Source organism: Odocoileus virginianus, chromosome 25, assembly GCF_023699985.2.
Source record: "Odocoileus virginianus isolate 20LAN1187 ecotype Illinois chromosome 25, Ovbor_1.2, whole genome shotgun sequence".
Classification (NCBI taxonomy): Eukaryota; Metazoa; Chordata; class Mammalia; order Artiodactyla; family Cervidae; genus Odocoileus; species Odocoileus virginianus.
Window position 1 is genome coordinate 49,127,310 of NC_069698.1, and position 22,880 is coordinate 49,150,189.

The following is a 22,880-nucleotide window of genomic DNA, read 5'->3' on the forward strand; positions in this document are numbered from 1 at the left end:
GATCTCATCTTTAATTACATCCGCTGGGACTTTATTTTAAAGACGGTGACATTATAAGGTACTGAGGGGTAAGCTGCTTAGTTGCTCAGTCGTGTCCAACTCCAGGGGATCTCCCCAACCTGGGAATCGAACCCAGGTCTCTCACATCACAGGCGGATTCTTTACCAGGGAAGCCGGCTGAGGGGCTGGCGTTCGCATGAATGTTTTGGGGGCACATTTCAACCCATAACAGCCTGTAGAGCCGCGAGCGTGTCTGCTAGGTTGACTTGGGTAAAGCAGTGAATTTGGAGGGAGGCACCCTAAGAGATGAAGGAAGTGAGGAGAAGGGGCTGACCATTCCCATCCACTCTGCTCACCTCTGTATGCTAAGTTGCTTCAGTTGTGTCCACCTCTGTGCGATCCTACAGACTGTAGCCCTCTGTCTGTGGAATTTTTAAAGCAAGAATACTAGAGTGGGTTGCCATTTCCTCCTCCAAGGGATCTTCCTGACCCAGGGATCGAACCTGTGTGTCTTATATCTCCAGTATTGGCAGGCAGGTTCTTTACCACTAGCACCACCTGGGAAGCCCCTGCTTCCCTCTAGTCCCTGGGAGGTAACTTTGGCCCATACACCCATCTGTGGGTGCATTGCAAGCAGTTCTCCCATGGGGTGTGGGGGGTGGGCTCAGGCTGGTGGCCAGAGGGGCCCACTAGGCCTGAAGACGCAGGCAGAGGTCGGCAGGAATGGGAAGGCCCTGTCTGAGGGAGCTTCCGAGGTCTCAGCGCTAAGATTCTAGCGTCAGTCACGTCTGTGTTCAGCTAATGTTTGCACTTGGGACTTGCACTTTTCTGTTTACACTGTCCCACCTGTACCACTGCTTCGGCTGTTTACCAGGTTCCCATCACGCGTGTGGTCGAACCCCTTCCTGGTGGTTAAGACAGATGGCATAGGATTGTTTCATCAGGCTGTGGAATGATGTAGAGAGTTAGGATTTAGGCTTTAAAAGTGACTAATATGGATAGTAAAATAACTTGTTTTCATTTTTCTTGGTTGCATCGAGTTATCTGATTTAGCTGTTTTGTCATGATCTAATAACCCACTGGGTAAGGGAGCTCAGGCTTCAACCCATATCCAGTGGCCCCTGCACATGGCAAGAAGCAGCTTAGCTGTGGGTTGAGAGTTAAATTCAGGCTGCACCTCGTCCCAGCTGGGCTGCCTGTGGGACTCTGTATAAACCAAGTTTACACCCTGGTAAAAAGGGAAAATAGAGACTTCCATGGTGGTCCCGTGGTTAAGACCTGTGCTTCCACTGTAGGGGGCCCAGGTTCGATCCCTCATCAGGAAACTAAGATCCCACATGCTGTGGCAAGGCCAAAAAAAAAAAAAGGGAAAATAATAGAATCTGTGGGACTTGCATGAGACAATGTGTGTGAAATGTCTTGCAGCTTCTTGCTTGGCAAGTGTCTAACAAGTAGGCCTAGTCCCAGTTTGAACTTTCCATGGTTTGGTGGCTGTCGTCTTTTAATTTGTTTCCACACTACGCGGTTAATGAAGAAATGGCGATTGCCCAATAGCTCATTAATTTTATGCTTATGGACAACTAAACCAGGCAATTTACATCATTGACTGGCTCCCCAGTTAGTTCAAATATTTATGTAGCTTCAGTTATTGGGACAGCTGCCTACATTGATTGATTATCTGGACCATGGAGACCCAATCCTAATTACAACATGAATTTTTAATACTGTTCATACTATGAATCTTTACTTTATGTAATGATAAAAAAATACGTTCAATATAATGAGATTGTCACCACCGATCCATTTTAAAAAGTATGATAATGATCAAAGTATCTATTTTTTTCTTTTGGTGGAGAGGGAGGGTTGAGGTTGCAACCAGGAATCTTGTCTTCTATGAAAAACACTATTAAAATCTTTCCATTCTGATTTTGACATAACAAAATGCCATTAATTTTAATGAAAGAAAGAGGTAACTAGTACTTGACCCAAATTCACAGTACAAGACCCAGGACCATAGGAAATCAAACTGAGTAATAATAACTCCCATCACAACTACACCTCCACCCCCACAAAAGAATCTCAGAATTTAAAATGTGTTTCTGTAGTGATCACTTTCTTTTTAAATGAGAAACATCCTTTTGAAGTCAGTGATAGTCTATTCTTTTGAGATGGTTCTTTTTATTGAACCTGACTATATAAATATTTATGTTGCTGTGTGTGCATATTTCGTGTTGTTTCATTAGTTACTTTTTTGCCATCGGAATAACAAAAAATGTTTGCTAGGTACAGATAATACCTAGTTGAAAAATAATTTTAATTCTTGGCCAAACAGATTAGTTTATTATTATGATTTTGGCTGCACTGGGTTTTTGTTGTGGCACTTGGACTGTTTTTCTAGTTGCAGCGAGAGGGCTTGCTACTTGTGGCTTGTGGTCTTAGTTGCCTGAGGCTGTGGGATCTTAGTTCCCCAAGCAGGGATTGAACCCATGTCCCTTGCAGTGGAAAGTGGATTCTTAACACTGGACCACCAGGGAAGTCCCCACATTAGTTCACTCTTGCCCCCAAAATTCAACTTTGCTGCAGGCCATTGAGTAAATGATGAATAAAAAGTCTGTATTTTAAAAGAATTGTGAACAATGGTGTCCTGGATAGAATTGGGATAATTTCATTCCAGTCTGGCATGGCCACATTGTCAGTGTCACCCTCGGTAAATCCCAAAACTCCTTTTCAATAAAATTTACCTCCTGTCATCAGGAAAACAGAAACTCATTAGTTAGAACATCATTAGTAGAAACAGAACTCAACTCCCACTCCCTTCTTAAGTGGTCACATTTTAGGAGTGTTTGTGCTTGGAAAAATGTATTAATACTTTGACAACATGAGCATGATTTTAGAGAAAAAAGAAACGTTTGAGGTTAAGTCTTTCTAAAATTATCAGATTGTATCTAATGGGATGAATAATATTGATTTAAAACGGTTTCTTCTTTTTTGGGATAGCTGATTTGGATAATGTTACTTTTAGGACCTTGATACCATTTAAAAAAACAAAATGATATCAATGGAAAAATAACCTCTTTGGGGATAGATGTAAATTTCTCATCTGACAGTTACTGAAATAGTTTTAGGGTTTCTGAGGTGGCACTAGTGGTAAAGAACCCACCTGCCAATGCAGGAGATGCAGGAGACACGGGAGACGTGGGTTCCATCCCTGGGTCAGGAAGATGCCCTAGATGAGGACATGGCAACCCACTCCAGTGTTCTTGCCTGGAGAATTCTATGGACAGAGGAGGTTGGCAAGCTACAATCCATAGGGTCGCAAAGAGTCTGACATGGCTGAAGTGACTTAGCACAGCACAGAGTTTTAAAGACCTCTTTAAGGAGGATGGAGCCAAAACCCAATTCAGTTCCTTCCTAGAACCAGCTCTATCCACCCCCGCCCCCATAGGCTGAGCAATTAATCACTGTTCTCTGTCTAGCATGATCGTGACTATTCACCCCAAAGGATTGGATTTTTACATGTACATATTGAAATCCTGGAAATTTTCAATCAGGATTCGTTTCAGGAAATCTTTAGGAATCCATCCTTGCATCCCTTTTCTGTCTCTTTATTTTTTGCTAAACTTTAAAGGGACAAATGGTATGGAGTAGAGAGTGTAGTTATCTGGTGTTTCCTAAACTTTGTGTATCACTAAAGGCAGCTACAAACAAAAATGACAAGCGAGTTCTTAATTTATCCCTCTCTCCCACCTCCCCCCTTTGGTAAGCTTAAGTTTGTGTTCTAAGTCTGTGAGTTTGTTCATTTGCATCATTTTTAAGATTCCACTTATAAGTCTTATCATGTGATATTTGTCTTTCTGATTTACTTCACTTAGATAATCTCCAGGTCCACCTGTGTTGCTGCAAATGACACAACTTCCTTCCTTTTTATGGCCGAGTAATATTCCGTTGTATATATGTAGCACATCATCTTTACCCAGTCCTCTGTGGATGAAAATAAATTTCTGTTGTTGAAGCCGCCCCATCTGACGTCGTTTGTTATGGCAGCCCTTGCAAACGAACACACTGGGAGATGTTAATTCAGATGATGGAAAGAACAACCTGTATTAAAAAGAAGTTCTGGAGCATTCTGGTCTCACCCTAGCGCTCTTCTTGCAGGCAGCGTGCTGTGCCCGAGTACCTGCGAATATGCACACACTGCCCACCCAGCCCTCTTGTTATCTGCTTGTGAATTTCTGGCTGGCCCTAAGAGCCTTTATCTGCTGTCAGCGGAAGCCGAGCTTTCAGGATTCCCAGCCAGTGGAGGGGAAGCTGGGAAGATTTATGGTGTCATTGCAGGAACACAAATTCTGCTTTCACGCCGACTGACACCATAAATGGAGGTGTATAAATCAGAGCATGAGCAGGGAAGGAAGACCTAGTTTTCTCTTTCCAAGGAGCACGGGCGCTGGGGCCAGCCCTGATATTTAACATGTGATTTATGCGGAGAGGAAGGCAGCTTTGCGTGCACGTGGCGCTGGGAACCGTGGCGGACTGAGGACCTCGTGGGAAGGGGCAGCAGCCGTCGGAGGGTCTGGAGGCGGGAGGGCTGGGAAGGATTTCTTGGCTTGGTGGGTGCACAACTATTATTGTGTTTCTTTTTCTGGACCCACCACATCTCCCCCACCCCCCACCCCCCAATTTTCTGGGGACTGGTGAACTTCTCCACCTTGAGCAGGTCATCTCTCTTTGAGGGTTTCCGTGAGACACCCACCACTCCCCTTGCAGTCCTTCTTTCCATCCCTCTCTCTCTCCCTTCCTTCCTACTTTAATCCCTGCCTCTTTTCCTTCCTCTTTACTGTGGTCCTCTCTTCCTTTATTCCTTTCTTCCCCTCCCTATAAGCGGGGTGTGATTGTTGCTGTTGTGTTTGACTCTGTGCGAACCCATGGACTGCAGCACGCTAGGCTTCCCTGCCCTGTAATCATGGTGTTATTGATTACAGCACTCATGTCCTTTCCCCACTGTGGTCTCACTATTGTTTGCTCAGTTTTAATTGCAACTAGTGAATGGCTATTATATGCCAACCTCTGTATGTGGTGTATTCTGGTCACTATCACCCCCCAGTTGACCGATCAACAATTTCAGGTTTACTGAAGTTAAGTTTCTTGCATGGGGTTTCTCAGTTATAGATCTCGATCTTAGTTTGGCTCCAAAAGGCATGATTTTATTCTCACTCCGAATCTGCGTGATTGGTATTCTCCTTCCCACTGTGCAGCTGAAGACCAGGAGCATCTCTTCATTCCTTTCTTCATTCACCAGACCTCTTTGTGAGTGCTCTGTCTCAGGTAGGCTATGCTGGGTCCTGGACTCAGAGAGTAAGTGACTTGGTCAGAGCCGTGGAACCAGGCCTGCCTGTCCAACCCTGGCCACCCGCTCCATCCTCCTGTTAAGCCCTGGAAATGTGCCTGGTGTAAACTGAGATGTGCTGTGAGTCAAAAATCCACGTCAGCCTTCAGAGACTTAGTATGAAAAAAAGAATGTAAAACAGTTTGTTAAGGATCATTCACAGTGTGGAAAAAAATATCTGTGGACAGATGGATAAGAAAAATGCGAAAAAAAAAAAAAGAAAGAAAAATGTGGCACATATATGTGATAGAGTATTATTGAGCATGAGAAGGAAGGAAACCCTGACATTTGTGACAACGTGAATGAAATTGGAGGACATTATGCTAAGTAAAATAAGCCAGACACAGAAACACAGGTATTGCCTGATCTCACTCATATGGAATCTCAAAAAAAAAAAAAAAAAAAAAGGCAAATAAAAAAAAAGGTGATTAACAGAGGAGGAAGTCATGGGGAGCTATTGCTTGAAGAGTAAGGAGCCTCAGTTTAGCAAGATGAAAAGAGTTCTGGAGATGGGTGGTGGTAATGCCTGCACAACAGTGTGAACGCACTTGACACCACTGGATGCTGTGCTTAGTAATGCTTGATTTCATGTTAGATGTCTTTTATCCAGGTAAAAATAAATGAAGGAAAAACAAAATCTTCAGGACTGTGTGTCTCGCTACCACTATTATATGAAAACATGTAAAGCATGAAAACTTCATTCGACTGACAGCATTTGGGCTAAGTGAAAATTGATAAAATTCAAGCTGGTCAAAATTTTGTTTCAAAAAAAAGAAAAAGTAGGTAAGGGGGCGCTGGTGTCAGATCATGAACAAATTTTAATTTCTCCTCAAGGAGTTGAATTTCTTTTAAAAGTTTCTAAGTACAGAAGATGGTCATAGCCGTCCTTAGAAAGAAAACCCAGGGACTTCCCTGGTGGTCCAGTGGTTAAGATTTTACTGTGTGATACAGGGGGTACAGGTTCTATCCCTGGACAGGGAGCCAAGATCCCCCTTGTCTCAGAGCCGAGAAACTAAAACATAAAACAGAAGCAATACTGTAACAAAAATTCAATTAAGATTTAAAGGGGAAAAAAAGCCGGGGTGCCTCAGTGAGTAGAGAAGGAGGAAGGTGGAGACTTGAGGGAACCCCAGGGAATCCTTAGGAGACTGGGTCGGGGTGGTGGAGGTGGGGAGGAAGGAAACTTCCAGATGAGATTGGGTGACTGGTTGCCATGTGGATGGGTTTTGTGGGGAGGAAGGGAGTCAAGTGCTCAGCCAGTTCAGTTCAGTTCAGTGGCTTAGTCGTGTCCAACTCTCTGCGACCCCATGGACTGCAGTGTGCCAGGGCTCCCCGTCCATCACCAACTCCCAGAGTTTACTCAAACTCATGTCCATTGAGTTGATGATGCCATCCAACCATCTTATCCTCTGTCATCCCCTTCTCTTCCTGCCTTCAATCTTTCCCAGCATCAGGGTCTTTTCCAATGAGTCAGTTCTTCCCATCGGGTGGCCAAAGTATTGGAGTTTCAGCTTCAGCATCAGTCCTTCCAGTGAACATTCAGGTAGGCAGTGATAATGATGGGCTCAATAACGAGGGGAGCGATTATCTCAGAAGACGAGCGGGTATGGTCTTGGAGGAGCTGCAATGGGAGGGCTGGACGCAGGCTGTCCGTGCAGGGTGTCCTGTGGGCAGTGGGGAAGTTGCCGTTCTCAGCCCGTTGACAGTGACGGCTGACGAAGGGTAGTCAAGCCTGACCATCCCATTACCTTCTGAATTCCATGGATCGATTTGCTTCTAGGTGATGTAATTTGAGCCTTCCTGTATATTGGCCCCAGGTTACATTCTGATTCATTATATGTATGCTTGCTCGCTTGCTAAGTTGCTTCAGTCGTGTTGGACTCTTTGTGACCCCATGGACTGCGGCCCACCAGGCTCCTCTTTCCATGGAATTCTCCGGGCAAGAATATTGGAGTGGGTTGCCATGTCCTTCTCCAGGGGATCTTGCAGACCCAGGAATCGAACCCGCCTCTGTTAGATCTCCTGCAGTGGCAGGTGGTTTTTTTTTTTGTTTGTTTTGTTTTTTACCACTAATGCCACCAGGGAAGCCCCATTATATGTATACCTTTGGCTGATTCATGTTGATATATTGCAGACACCAACACAATATTGTAAAGCAATTGTCCTTCAATTAAAAATAAATAAATTGAGAAAGTTGGGCCTACTTGGAAGAGAATTGGAGCAGGAAGGGGCTGCTGGGGGATCAGAGGTAAAGGGTAGTTTAGACAAATGGACATTGAATCTTTTAATCAGTATATTTATTGATGTAGTATATTTGGTGCTTTCGGAGCCAGACTCTGTGGGGAATACAAAGATGAATTACCCATGCTCTCAAAAACTTATCGTCTGTTGCTGAGCTGGAGCTTTTTGATGCTTTTCCAAAACCAAAGAGAAATGATTCTAGCATTAACCGTTTTAATTCGTACCTCATCTTTTTAAATTTGTACCTCATCTTCCCTTAGGATTTCTGCGTTTTGGTGAATTCCAATTGGGCAGGGAATTTGGGCTTCCTTTTATCCTTGTGGATCATAAATACATTTTGATGACAAAGGAAGCCTGCATATTTTAACTAAGTGGACGGTAGATGGACTTATAGGAATTGGAGCAAATGCACTACCACTGCCCTTCTTGGGCAGACTGGCCCATCTACCCAGCTCTCTCGAACATCCTCTGTTCTGTACTTTTCCTCCTTGCAGGAACCAGTTTCTGGATTCCTACCTGCAGGATGTTTCTAGGGTGTAGGGATGTGACTTGCTTTCTGAGTTGGAGCTGGACTCAGGGCTCAGAGATCCTGGTGATGGTGGCTTCAGAACTTCCCGAGGTGGAGGTGGGAGGGTCTCCCAACCCTGGGTTCTGCTCCCAGCACTGGGTTCTGCCCAGCACTGGGTTCTGCTCTCCTCACCAAGGTCAGCCCTAATGAGCTTCGTTGTTTAGACTGGGGACGGAAACTGTCCCTCCTCATTTCCACAAAGACAGATTTTAGTGTAGAATCCCAGGAGGGTGGCTGGCAGGGAGCCAGGGGTCAGAGCTGTGTTGCTCCGCAACATAAATTACAGCAATTAATGGGCCCCCATAAAAGACTGCGATCTGTGTTTGCTGTCCAGCGTCATTTCTCCTTGAATTAGAGTGACGCTGAAATTAATTATACAGCCGGCAGAAGATATTTTCTGCTTTCTGCTAAATGAGTATCCCCCACACAGGCTCATGCTCTACTCTGATGCTTTGAAGGTGTGAAACCAATTTATTTTCAAAACTTCCCACTGGGTCATGCCAACTGCCACAGTTTTCAGCCCTTTTACCCCGAATTCAGGCTTGGCCTGGAGCCTCAGAGCTCTCAGCCCCATGCTGTTTTCTTCCTGAATTTTGGGGCATCCCGTCCAGCTCACGCCTGCTCAGTTTACTTCATCCAACATTGTCTAGGTTTCTATACATCTAGATTTCACTGATGTAGATGAGATCTACAACGTGAGCCATCCTATCCTAGTAACTTGCATGAAGTTTCTGTATAAGTCCGCTCAGGCTGCTGTAACAAAACAGCACAGCCAGGTGGCTGAAACAACAGGTTTATTGTCTCATAGTTCTGCAGGCTAGAAGCCCCAGATCAAGGTGTCAGCAGGTTAGATTTCTCCTGAGGCCTGTCTCCTCGACTTCCAGATGGCCGTCTTCTTGCTGTGTCCTTGCATGTCTTGTCCTCTGTATGACTGGATCCTTGGTGTCTCTTCCACTTCTTACAAGGACACCAATCCTGTTGGATTAGGGCCCCATCCTTATGTCCTCATTTAACCTTTAACTCATCTCCTAGTAGTCTCGTTGGGGTTAAGTCTTCAATGTAAGAATTTGAGGGGAGACACAGTTCAGTCCGTAACAGGTTCTGATCTAGTTAAAATACAATCTTTTCCTTCCAGCAGTGCTTTAATTCATTCATTCATTTATTCATCCAAAAAATGTTTGTTGGGTGTTGTCTGTGAACCAGAGACCATTCTGGTCGCTGAAAGCATGACAGCAAAGGAGACAGACCCCTGCTTCTGCAGCAGCTGTGGGTCAGGCGGACTCCACACTCGGCTGATGAGCTCTGTGGGGTTTAAGAGGAGACGTGCACTATTGGGAGGAATAGACTGGAGTGAGGCTTTGTTGCTGTTCAGTCACTAAGCTGTGCCTGACTCTGTGACCCCGTGGACTGCAGCACGCCAGGCTTCCCTGTCCTTCACTACCTCCTGGAGTTTGCTCAAACTCATGGCCGTTGACATACCATCCAACCATCTTATCCTCTGTTTCCCCCTTCTCCTCCTGCCCTCAATCTTTCCCAGCATCAGGGTCTTTTCCAACATGTGGGCTGTTTGAATCAGGTGGCCGAAGTATTCGAGTTTCAGCTTCAGCATAACTTCTTCCAATGAATATTCAAGGTTGATTTCCTTTGGATTGGTGTGATCTCCTTGTGGTCTAAGGGACTCGCAAGAGTCTTCTCGCACCACAATGTGAAAGCATCAATTCCTCAGCGCTCGGCCTTCTTTATGGTCCAACTTGCACATCCATACATCACTACTGGGAAAACCATAGCTTTGACTAGATGGACCTTTTGTTGGTAAAGTGATGTCTCTGCTTTTTAATACAATGTCTAGGTTTGTCATAGATTTTTCTTCTTTTTTTTTTTAAATTTACTTATTTATTTGGTTATACCAGGTCTTAGTTGTGGCATGTGGGATCCCTGTGGCATGTGGGCGGGATCCCTGCCCAGGGATCGAACCCAGGCACCCTGCACTGGGAGCAAGGAGTCTCAGCCACTGAACCATGATGGAAGTCCCCATAGATTTCCTTCAGTGGAGCAAGTGTCTTAATCCCATGGCTGCAGTCGCCATCTGTAGTGATTCTGGATCCCAAGGAAATAACACCTGTCACTGCTTCTCCTTTCTCCCCATCCATTTGCCATGAGATGTTGGGGACCGGAGTGAGGCTTTGGCTGTTAACAGGTGGGTCGGGGAGCCTTGTGAATGGTGCCACCTCAGTAAGACTTGGAGGTGAGGGCGAGAGTCTGTGGCTGGGGTGGAAATACCCGTGTCTCATCAGAGGACGTGTAGGGAGGCCCGCGGGTGAGCAGAGGGGGCGGCAGGGAGATGTGGTCAGAGAAGGAGGTAGGTGCGTGATGCATTCTCCAGGCACCTTCAGGACTGTGAATCTCTGGGAGAAACAGGGATTCTGGGTGTGTCTGGTTGGTCTTTGCTTTAGGGGGGCTTTCTTCCCAGATGGCGCTAGTGGTAAAGAACCCGCCTGCCAGTGCAGGAGATGTCAGAGACATGGGTTCAATCCCTGGGTTGGGAAGATCCCTGGAGGAGGGCATGGCAACCCACTCCACCATTATTCTTGCTGGGAAAATCCCATGGACAGAGGAGCCTGGTGGTCTAGGGTCCACGCGGTCCAAAGAGGCAGCTTGGCGCACACACACTCACAGCCTGTCCTTCTGGAGGAGCTATTCTGGAAAAGATGCAGATGGTGCAGACACGTTGAGGAGGGAGGAAGGGTACCTGGCAGGGGCACAGCCCAGACGCTGGGAGGGAGGGACTTGGGGGCACCGGGGGAAGCAGGAGGCTCCTTCTGCGATGGACGCCAGGTGCCCAGATGGCACACTTCACTGCTGGTCATGGGTGTCCTTCCAGCTCTCCTTCTCCTTGGTGACTTCTGCCAGCCAGGCTCTCAGGAAGGGAGAGGGCGCTTTCTTCAGCAGGATGGCTGGGCGCCTCCAGTGGAGCAGGGGACCGCAGTCCGCCCCCGTTGCCTGGCAGCGGTCCTGAACTTCTCTCTGTGCCCTGGCTTACCCTGAGACGGTGCACCACGGACACTGTTTGTTCCGTGTCGTCTGATCTCTGCTCTAGTGTGAGCATTTCGTGTCCACTGTCTGCCGTCTGTCCAGGAATCCACGAGGCTCGCTCGTTAACTGGGGAGGAGTGGAGTGTCCGTCTGTCCATCCTCTCTCCCTTTCCCCCGCCCTCTCTCACTCCCTTCTCCTCTCCTTCCCTCGCACAAGCCTTGGCTGTCTCAGTGGCTCCGTACACATGGCCTGAGCCTCTTCTGTGTTCCCAACACTGCCAGGCACCGGGCGCGGAGGAGTGAGCTCTGTTTAAAGTGACAGTGGGGATCGGGTTCTAGAAGAAAGTGAAGTTACTCAGTAGTGTCCAACTCTTTGTGACCCTGTAGACTGTAGCCCGCCAGGCTCCTCCATCCAGGGGCTTCTCCAGGCAAGAATTCTGGAGTGGGTTGCCATTTCCTTCTCCAGGGGATCTTCCCGAGCCCGGGATCAAACCCGGGTCTCCTGCATTGCAGGCAGACTCTTTACCGTTTGAGCTATTCTACAAAAAGGAGGAGACTGGAAAAGCAGTGAGAAGGGTTCAGCAGGACCAGTCCCCACATCAGGGAGCACTTTGTGCCATGAAGGAGGAAAGCCCTAATGGAACCAGTGGAAAACCGGAAAGGAGTGCAGGGGTTGTGGATTGCTGTCCTGGAGTGTAGGGGGTGGAGGGCGTGGTGCAGCTCTAATCAGGCTGGTCAGGGAAGTCTCTGACCTGGAGACCTTTGGAGAGGGGGTGAGAGTGAGAAAACGTGTTTCTGCATCACAGTCACACCCGAGCTGAAACCACGTGCACTGGTGGCGTCACATTTTGTAATTTTCACGGTTGAAGGGAAGGCTTTGGTCAGCCTGTGTTGAAGCTGAGAAAGTGGCGGGGAGGTGTTGCTCAGGCGGCCAGCTTACCCATATCAGGCATAGAGATGAGCCGCTGTAGCAGACGGCTGGGACCTTTCTTTGATTTCTTTCCCTCCTGTCCTCGCCCTGGATGAGCCAAGCACAGTGCTGGAAGGCCGGACAGCTGCCTTCCTGGAAATGAGAGTGGAGGGTGGCCCCCCACCATTAAGAGTGTCTGTGATGGGTGTGACAGCTGGGGAATTGCAGGGTGGCTGGAGGCAGTCTGGGCTGGAGAAACAAACTATAATCTGAGGTCAGAGAGAGGAGTTAGGAGTTGGGAGTTGCTCTGACTGAGAGCCCTGTGTGGGAGGGAATTCCAGGCAGGGGTGGGAGACCTCCAGACGGGATGGTGGTGCAGCCAGCCGCCGAGGGGGTTGGGGAGGAGAGGGCGTGCGGAGACTTTACGAGGTGGAGGCCCTGGTGGATAATTACGTGTGGGACTAGGGGTGTGATGGATGGAGGAGGATGCATGGTTGGGCTTCAAGGGCACCTACTTCAGGGGGAGTAGGGGGAAGAGATGGGTTTGGGGAGCCAGTGTGTGTCAGTCACTCAGTCGTGTCTGACTCTTTGCAACCCCATGGATTGTAGCCCACTGGGCTCCTCTGTGCTTTGGATTCTCCAGGCAAGAATACCGGAGTGGGTTGCCATTTCCTCCTCCAGGGGATCTTCCCGACCCAGGAATCCAGCTGGAGTATCCTGTATTTGCTGGCTTTACCTCTGCGCCAGCTGGGAAGTCCTTGGGAAGCCAGAGGACCATTCACGTGGAGATGTCCCAGGCAGTGCTTTATGACAACCGGGACTGATGAGGTGGGGAGGGATATGAGAGAGGGGTTCAGGATCGGGGAGGGGGGGTGGGGAGACACATGTCTACCTATGGCCGGTTCATGTTGATGTATGGCAAAAAGCATCAAAATATTGTAATTATCCTCCAATTTAAAATGAATAACTTAAAAAAAAAACATTTGGGAAAGAGGTGTAAGCAGATGTAGGTGGTGGGCCTGGTCATTAAATGGATGCTCATAGGCGTCCAGGAAGTGGAGGAGGTGGACGGTACACTGCTGATGTGAGGAGGGAGGTGGCCTGCAGCAGCACCTTGGGGACATCGGGCTGGGAGGAACAACAGGAGGCTAGGAGGGAGAGTGGCCTATGGACTGGGTGGTCAGGACGCCCTGGGGACCCTGCTGAGGACCTCAGGGAGTGGCGGGGGTGGGAGCCAGGTGGGGGGGCTTCCTGGCTTCTGGTTCTACACACTCTTCCTACGCAAAACACACAGACCCTAACAGTGGACACTTATCAAGGGCTTCTAGGAACGTTCCCGGGGCTCACCACCCTTCCTGGGTTTTCTTCTTTGTCAATGTATCCCCAGCATCCACTTAAGGTAGGCACTATGATTCCCCCCTCCATTTTTTGTAACAACGAGGACGTTGAAGCTTAGCGAGGTTGGAGGCACCAGGTGGCAGGAGCCGGCTTTGCAGTCCAGGCACCCAGCCTGGGAACCTGAGTGTCTGGCTGCTGCGGTCTGCCACCTTCTGAGCTGCCAGGGTGTGGACAGAAGCAGACCGAACCCCAGCCCTTGGAGGATGGACGCTCCCCCTCCGTTCTTACTCATAGTCTCGCTCTTCTGCAGGGTAAAGGCATCTCGTAGGATTGTGTGATGCTCGGGCGGTCCATGAGTCTGCTTGGGTAGCCGCAGCAGATCACAGACCGGATGGATTGAGTGACAGACACTTAGCTTCTCACATTTATGGAGGCTGGGGGCCCCAGATCCAGGTGCTGGTAGGGTTGCTCTCTCATGAGGCTTCTCCTTGCTTTGTAGATGGCCGGCTTCTTGCTGTGGCCTCTTAAGGCCTTTCCTCCATGCATGTGTGGAGAGAGAGATATCACTGGCATCTCTTCCTTTTCTTATATGGATACCAGTCCAACTAGATTAGGTCCCCACCCTTAGCTGAAGCTCCAGTACTTTGGCCACCTGATGTGGAGAACTGACTCATTGGAAAAGATCCTGATGCTGGGAGAGATCTAGGGAAGGAGGAGAAGGGGGCGACAGAGATGGGATCACTGACTCAGTGGGATGCGAGTTGAGCAAACTGTGGGGGACAGTGAGGACAGGGAAGCCTGGCGTGCTGCAGTCCATGGAGTCACACAGAGTCGAACGTGACTTAGTGACTGAACGGCAGCAATAACCCCACCTCTTGGCCCCGTTTCACCTTTTACTGCATGCAGCTCTCTCCAAATAGAGTCATGTTAGGGGCTAGGGCTTCAACGTGTGGATTTGGGGGTGGGGTGTGTGGGGGGGAGACGATTCAGCCTGTGACAGATGGTCATCTTAAATCACTATAAAAAATCTGAATTATGGCCACAAGTAGGCCTGAAGATCCATGTCTCTTTCATAGCGTACGCTTGGCATGTAGAACAGTGTCAACTATATTTTAGGTGCCTTATTAAGAGTTTGCTAAAGAAGAAAAGATTCACTCCAGTTTAACATAGTGTATTTATTAAGAAACCAACATGGTCTGGAAAGAAAGCTCTTTTTGGCTCATTTTTACATAAAAAGAAAATTCAGTCGGATCGGAGCCTCCTATTCATGCATTCCGATTATTTAAAACATCACAAATAAAAGTGCCTTGATTAAGGGAAGGCTGAACGTACAGAAATGCATTGTACATTGTATAATGGGTGAAGCATATATGCATGTTTCTGTGATATTATAGAGGAGTTTCTTTGATCAGTGTTTTCCTTCCTCTCTGTCATATGAAGATCCATTTTACATCTGCCTTTTCATTTTGGAGATTGGATGCGTGACCCATTCTTGATGTATTTCAGAGGAATGAATTTTAAAGGCAGTGAAGGGTGATTCAGGATGAAGGGATGAATTATTTTAAATCCTGTTAAGTCTGATCCTATGTAGGCAATCTCAACAAAGTCAATATTTAAAGAAGATGAGAGTAGACTAATATTAAACCACTGCCTTGGGATTTAAAAGCAGCTCTGTTCCAGAGAGTTCGAAACACTCAAATGTGATTCAAGCTGCTGCTGCTGCTTTTTTAAAAATTTAATATGCTAAAGTGACAGGTCAAGGCAATGCACTTTTTTTTTTTTCTTGGCTGAACTAAGTTTTGAATGCTCTTCACCCTCGACAGGTGGCCTCAGTGAAAGCAAAGCGATAATGATTATAAGGATATCTTTTTAAGGAGCTCTTATTAAGTGCCAGACATTTTACTGAGTGCTTTATGAACATCATTTCTGCATACCCATGGGTCTGTGGAAGTGTATGCTGAGACTGGGGCCACATGCTTTGTGCATCCTTCATTCTAAGTAAAATTCTGTGTTGGAATTTTTCTTCTAAGATGTCACAGGGGTCATTAGGCATGAATGCCTTTCTGCAGCTGGCCCCTCTCTGGAGGAATTAGGATCCACGTGTTTCTCTTTCTCCTCCTTCCCCGTGTGGGAGGGAGCCGGGCTTCCCTTCCCCGCAGACCAGCCTCTTCCTCTCTCTTTGCTTTCTCAGGATCTCCTTCCTTGCTGTCACCCCTGCTTCCCTCTATCTTCTGTTTCTCTAACCTGTAGCCGAGGCCTCCTCATTTGGATCTATTCAATTTGGTTTTTTTGGCCTTGGGATATTTCCTTTCCTTTTGTGTGAGCTTAGCTATTTGAAAGTTTGCTGATTTTATACACTGAGAGGTTTTTTTGTTTGTTTGTTTTCCGCAGGAGCCTGGGAGTGGCGATGGGGTGGGAGTTGCCACACTGTGAGAAGTGCCTGTCTTAGTTAATGAGAAGCTGATGAATGATCAGTTTCACCTGTGGTCCACTGGAGCTGCGTTCATCTCTCTCTAGTAATTTCCCAGACTTTGCTACTTACTTGGAAATGTGGGGGTAATCTTTGAAAGCAGATTCCTCTGTAAAATTTCAGGACTATGCAACTTGAAGCCATCAAAAAGTTGGAGTCTTTGTTTTATTGACCTTTCACAGCAAAACTTCTTTCCCCATATGCTCAGGATGAAACTCACAAATCCCCCTGACAACACCTCCCACTCCCCGCCTCACACCCCAATCACAAACTCAAAGACCATGTTGGGAGCTCTAGTCTGGTCCATCAACTTGGGTCCTGTCTGTCTGTGCAGATTTAATTTTACTCTTTAAAACTCTCCTGACTGAAGCAGTTTATCTTTTCAGTTAGAAACCCACCATCACACTGGGCTTCCCCTGGGTAGAATTAGTGCCTGTAAATCTCTGATTACTGTCAAATTAAATTAGATGCCTCCCATTGCTGATCATTGATCACTGCCAATTCCTTAATTTCCCATTCATTTCCCCTCCACCCCATTTCAGTTGTTACAAATGAAGTTGATTAAATGGTTTTGTGTAAGCAAGAACGTCATTCCATCTTCAGTATTATCAGTACAGGGTTTACAAGTTTAGCGATGCTTACAAGTGAAGGCGTTTAAAAATAGAGAGGGGCCTTTGTAGGATAGCTTCTCTAGGTGGGGCTGCCTAAGGTTCAGGGTTTTCACAAAAGGACTCTCAGAATCAGCAGAACTTGGGAACCAAGATGTCAGATGATGGGGGAGTGGACCCCTGGTGTTACTTTCCTGTTGCTGCTGTGATGTGTGGGCTTCCTAGGCGGCTCCAGGAGACATGGGTTAGATCCCTGGGTCAGGAACACCCCCTGGAGGAAGGAGGCATGGCAACCCACTCCAGTATTCTGTCCTGGAGAATCTCATCGACAAAGGAGCCTGGTGGACTGCAGTCCATAGGGTCACACAGAGTCGGACACGACTGAAGCGCCTTAGCATGCACCCACACACGCTGTAATGCGTTACCGCAAACTTGGTAACTTAAAACAATGGAAGTTTCTTCTCTCACAGTTGTGGAGGCCAGAAGTCCAGAGTCAATTTCACTGGACTGAAGTCAAGGTGTCGACAAGGCTGTGCTCCCTCCGATGCCTCTAGGTGGATCCGTCCTTCACCTCTCCCAGCTCCTGGTGGCCGTGTTATTCCATCCCCGCCATCTCTGCTCGCTTCACCTCTTGGACTTCTCTGTGTATTTGTGTGAAATCTCCCACTGCCTCTATTTTGTGGGGACACTTGTGGTGACCCTTAGCGCCACCCAGATAATGTAGGTTAATCTCATTTCAGCATCCTTCACTTTTTCCAAATAAGGTCACATTCACACGGTCTAGGGGTGGGGGCTTAATGTCTTTGGGTGGCCATTATATAACCTACTCCAGGCAATGAAAGAGCTAAATAAATTATCCTCCTAATAATTGTGTGCTTTGTTAAGAAAGGCAGATCATATTACTGCCGGGCTTTCAGACTGTTGTTTATTCACAGTACTTTTAAGAATTTCACTGCCAAAGGGTGTAATTTTTAAAACGTTGCAGCATAGAGTTGAGCAGACAGAATCTAATTGTACTTTTCAGCATTCCTCTTTCCACCTCCACAAGATGATGGATATATATTTGTGTGTATATATATGTGCATGTGTTATACATATATACATATATTTTTTCACAAATGAGTACAGCTTTTAAAGCTTTTGGTTTTGTATATACTGAACTGGTAGACCAAACTACAGCCCACTTCTGTGGGCAGACAGCATCAGCCTCACATCGCCCTGGGATGTTGCAGGTTCTGATTTATCTGGTCCAGTGGCTGATTGTCCCCTCTTGGTCATATCTGTGGTTTAAGGGCCTGATAATCTCCATTAAAATGGTCGAAGGTGGTCAAAAGGTACAAACCTTCTGGTTGTAAGATAAGTCTGAAGGATGTAACGGGCAGCATGGTGACTGTAGTTAGCCATGAAAATGAAAGGAAGCGTTAGTCGCTCAGTCGTGTCCGACTCTTGCGACCCCATGGACTGTAGTCCGCCAGGCTCCTCGGTCCATCGAATTCTCCAGGCAAGCATACTGGAGTGGGCTGCCATTTCCTCCTTCAGTAGTTAGCAGTACTGTATTGTATATTTGAAAAGTTGCTAATACGGAAGATCATAGAAGTTCTTATCACACACACATAAGTTTATAACTATAGTGATGGATGTTTACCTGGTTTATTGTGGTAAACACTTCCCAATAGAGACATACACCAAATCCTTATGTTGCGTACCTAAAACTAATACAATGTTATATGTCAATTATATCTCAAGTTTTTTTTTTTAAAGACTGTTCTAGAACAAATGATAAACTGTTTACAGCTAGATTAAGCTGTTTTCAGCTAGTTTTGCTTCAATGATTAAAAAAAAAAGGTCCCCTGATTTGCTTGGTTAGTAACCTGTTGGTCACTCATTGTTTATAAAGGATCGTGTGTGGCAGAGTGGGGAGTGGCCCCTGTGTTAAGGGGAGGGATTGGTGCTTTAAATGGAATGGCGGGTGGTAGGTGTGGTGGGAACATAAGACGGGAGTGTTAAAGAGACTTTCTGGAAGGAAGGTGGGACTGGAGTTAGTGTCTGAGGATTTGAAGGTGTAAAGAGGGTGGAGAGTGGCTGAACATGTGGTCAGGGGGAGTGAGGAGACCTGCTCTGGGGAGCTGAGAGTCTGGGCTGAACAGTGGCGGGGCTGGTGGAGAAGAAGCTTCAGTGCTGGGCTGAGGCCGTGGACCTTGCCCGACAGGCAGCAGAGAGCCCCCAAAGAGCTTTAAGCAAGAAATTGGAGTTCTAGACCCACTGATATCAAGGCAGGGCGGAGTGTGAATTCAAGGGGCCCGGATGAGTATCAAGGAAAAGAGGTAGGACATTGATGTCATAGTCCAGAGCAGCGGTGGCCAGGCTTTTATTTTTATCACAAAGTTGTCAAGAAAATAACGTTTGAAGCCGACACAATAGTGTGAATCAATTATCCTCCCATTAAAAAATTACAATTTGAGTGGGGGTTGCCAGGACCTGGGAGGACTCAGGGATAGAGGATTAGTGTGAAAAGAAAAGAAAAGAACATTTGAGCCCCTTTGTACAGACATGTGTCTGCCTGTCTGTTGTTCAGTCGCTCAGCCGTGTCTGACTCTTTGCACCCCATGGACTGCAGCACGCCAGGCCTCCCTGTCCTTCACCGTCTCCCGGAGTTCACCCAGCTTCATGGCCGTTGAGTTGGTGATGCCAGCCATCTCATCTTCAGCTCCCTCTTCTGTCTTCAGTCTTTTCCCAGCATCTGTCTATCTTTCATCTACTATTCCTTTATTAATTAATCTGTATCACACTTTTGGACACTGAATGCATTATGAAGCAGTTATAAAATATAATTACAAGAAAAAAAATAAGTAGAAAATAGCTCTAGTGTTCTGTCCTGCAGCCCAGTGGCGTGACAGCCTCGTAGAAGAATGTCCTTTGGGTTGCTAGAGTCTCACACGGAGACAGGGCATCTGAAGGCTGGGAGGCAAGGTCCCCAAGGAATCCAGCCTGGTGTGGGAACAGAGAGGAAGGGAAAGTGACAGAGGCAGTTAGCACAAGCGGGCGATGAGGTGTCACTGGCTGGTCACCTTGGAGAGGAGACCTAAGTAAGAAGAAGTGGGCAAAACAGTGGTGTGTTTAAGGCTGGGTGAGTGAATTGGTGACAGCTAACGAAGGAGGGGTGGAGACTTGGGCAGAAGTCCTCCTTCCCCCTTCATCCCTCCATCCTTACTTCCGTTCTCCTTTCCTTCCCTTCCTCCTTCCTTCCTTCCCTTTCTGCATAGCAGGAGGGTCTACACACATGACGTGTTGATAGTGGGGGAAGTGGCCCAGGAGGGGTGTCCAGGCGGCGGCGGAGATGTGTCTCTGGAGCAGCGACATGTTGGGCCTGACTTGGGGCCAAGAGGACCTACGTCGTGATTCAGAGGCAAAGAGGTGACCCCTGGAAGCCAGGGACAGCTGGACCTGAGGGCCTGGTGCGGGGCAGAGAAGGGCAGGGAGGAAGGGCAGGGCTACCAGATCCCTGCGCATTGCACCCCTCAGCTCCCTAAACACGCCCCAGAACCGAAGGTGGGGGCAGATTTGGCTGTTTCAGAAACGAAGGCCTGGGGGGACCCAACCTGGAGCCATTACGAGGTCTGAGCGGGGTGGGGCGGGGGCCAGGAGGGGCCTTGGCTGGAGGTGACCTTGGTGTTTTCTCCGCAGGATAAAGCACCAGGTCTGACACTGACTCTTCACTGAGCCTTCCAGACTTACTCGAGCTCGCCTGAGTGAATGTCATTCTCTTCCTTCGAGGTTGACTCTTCTGACCTTTGCTGATGTAACATTTTTCTTTTCTCCCTGGATGCTACTTCAGACCAGGTTCTGCTCCTGGTGCAGAGAAGGAGCGATGTGTCTTCCTAGGGTTTTGTGGCTAGTCAGGTGGGTAAACTTCGCCTGCAGTGTCTAGTAACAGCCGCATTCCTGGTGTCTCCTTAGGTGGCCATCAAGGTCATCGACAAGAAGCGAGCCAAGAAAGACACCTACGTCACCAAAAACCTTCGGCGAGAGGGGCAGATCCAGCAGATGATCCGCCATCCCAACATCACCCAGCTCCTCGATATCTTAGAGACGGAGAACAGCTACTACCTGGTCATGGAGCTGTGCCCCGGGGGCAACCTGATGCACAAAATCTATGAGAAGAAGCGGCTGGAGGAGGCGGAAGCGCGCAGATACATCCGGCAGCTCATCTCTGCAGTGGAGCACCTGCATCGGGCCGGGGTGGTCCACAGGTAAGGGCTGCGCCGTGATGCTGGCCACCAACTCTGGGCTGGATGCCCAGCGCCACGCTGCAGTGCAAGCCGTGCAGGGCCGAGTCCATCCTGGCTCTGTCCTTTGGATAGTTATGTGACCCTAGCCTGGTTAGTTAACCACTCTGAACCTCAGTCTCTTCTTCTGTAAAATGGGAGCAATCATGACACTCGTCTCACGGTTGGCATAAGGGGAAAGGACTTGTTATATGGAAAGAACTTGGAACTGCGTTTGGTATGTAATAGGGCCATGTTAAGTGTTGGCTGCTCTTGTTATTATTATTTCCAAAATAATAAAAACTCTTGCTCAGGTGCCTGAAAGAAGGATCGATACTAGGATGGCATGAGATGTTTTTTTTTTTTTTTTTTTTTTATTAGTTGGAGGCTAATTACTTTACAATATTGTAGTGGTTTTTGCCATACATTTTAGCAATGCTTGATGGTGCTTTCCCTGTATTTGTTTTACATATGGTAGTTGCTCATAGCTGTTTTATACAATGGAATTGAATTACTATGTGAATTGTGAACTTGCCTTTGAAAGTAAGGCTTGTTCCCCATAAGCCAAACCAACCTTGCAAATAATTATGAAAAACTTTTTTTTTGGAATACCTTGTTCCCTCTTGAAGGAGGAGTTTTGCAAGCAAATGGAATGGAGACAGAATTCTCAGCAGTGCTGCTGTTGGTGGTGGGGCCAACTTTCAGTGCTAGACTAAAATAAGGTCAACAGAATATAGTAAAATTAAAAAAAAATGAAAGTGCCCTCTTTTCCTCCCAAAAAACTGTTGACTTCATCAATAAATGCATAGTTCTTCCTTCATGGAGTTATAATTCATAATTACTCTGGGTTACTGAGAAAAATTAGGGCTCATATTTAATTGATTCTCATTTTAAAAACCAAGATCAAGGAATTATATAGATATGCACACACACGTGTTTAAAATTTTTTGTATTGAGATACAGCTCACATCCCATTAGTTATCATTTTAAAGTGTACAATTCAGTCATTTCCAGTATATTCAGAGTTGTGCAACTATACCCACTGCCTTAATTCTAGAATATTTCCATCACCCCCAAAAAGAAGCCCAATACCCACTGGCAGTCACTCTCCATTCCCACCCCTCCCACCACCCCCTGGTCATAACCGCTAGTCTTCTTTCTGTCTCTCTGAATCTGCCTGTTCTGGATCATGCATATAAATGTAAACAATATATGGTCTTTTACAAGTGGCTTCCTTCACTTAACTTTACCAATGGGCTTGGCTCCGGGAATGCTCTGCCCTGTGCCTGAATCTGGGGCATAGCAGGGAGGTCTTGGTCGTGGGGGGCGGGAGACACTGAGGGGAAGTCCCAATCTTGGATTGGGGTTCATTGTGGGGAAGTCTCTGGTACAGGGGGGACCCTGGGGGAAGGTCCCAGGCTGGGGGTGGGGGGACACAGTGGGGGAGGTCCTGGGCTGCTGGGGGGGGAACACATGGGGGTCTCAGGCTCGGGAGGTGGGGGGGGACCCTGTCAGGGAGGTCCTGGGCTTGGGGGGGAACTGGGGGAAGGGGGAGGTCCCGGGCTTGGGGGAGAACTTGGGGGGGACTGGGGGAAGGGGGAGGTCCCGGGCTTGGGGGGAACTGGGGAGAGGAGCCAACCTTGACCAGGCCCCATTCAGGCAGATCATTTCCTCACCAAGGTAAGAGAATTTCTCCATGTATGTATTTTTAGTCACACACACTGTCAGGAAATCACGATTCATCAGAACTCTTTTGAGTTTTGATCAGCAAGGAAGGGAACATTCAGAAATTGTAAGTGAATAACCCTATTTTTGGCTCTTGTTAACAATCCCCTTGTGTAACCTGCGGTGTCAGAGCTCTGCCATGATGCGGGAAATGATGGTCGTGAGGATGCCTGGTTTGGTGATGAAGGCAGAAACCTCACGGGTGAATCAGCTTGGGTTACCCACTCTGCTGGTCATGGAGGAAAAGAGAACTGGGAAGGAGCTTTCTGAGGGACTCAGGATGTTGTTACAAGGGCTTCCTGCTGTCAAAAATCAGATGCGCCCAGTCTCGGAGCTTCGG

The 22,880-nt window shown here is 47.5% G+C and overlaps 1 protein-coding gene across 3 annotated transcripts in view; it reads left to right on the plus strand.

Moving 5' to 3' along the window:
• The window catches only part of HUNK (hormonally up-regulated Neu-associated kinase), a 124,972-nt gene that overhangs the window by 24,649 nt on the left and 77,443 nt on the right, over positions 1-22,880 (plus strand). For all 3 annotated transcript variants that reach the window (XR_011483498.1, XR_011483497.1, XM_020898806.2), the window contains exon 2: positions 20,508-20,800. Coding sequence is in view for 1 of the 3 variants with exons in the window: in XM_020898806.2 (XP_020754465.2) it covers positions 20,508-20,800 (293 nt within the window). In the remaining 2 variants the exon portion in view is untranslated. The remainder of the gene's footprint in view (positions 1-20,507; positions 20,801-22,880) is intronic.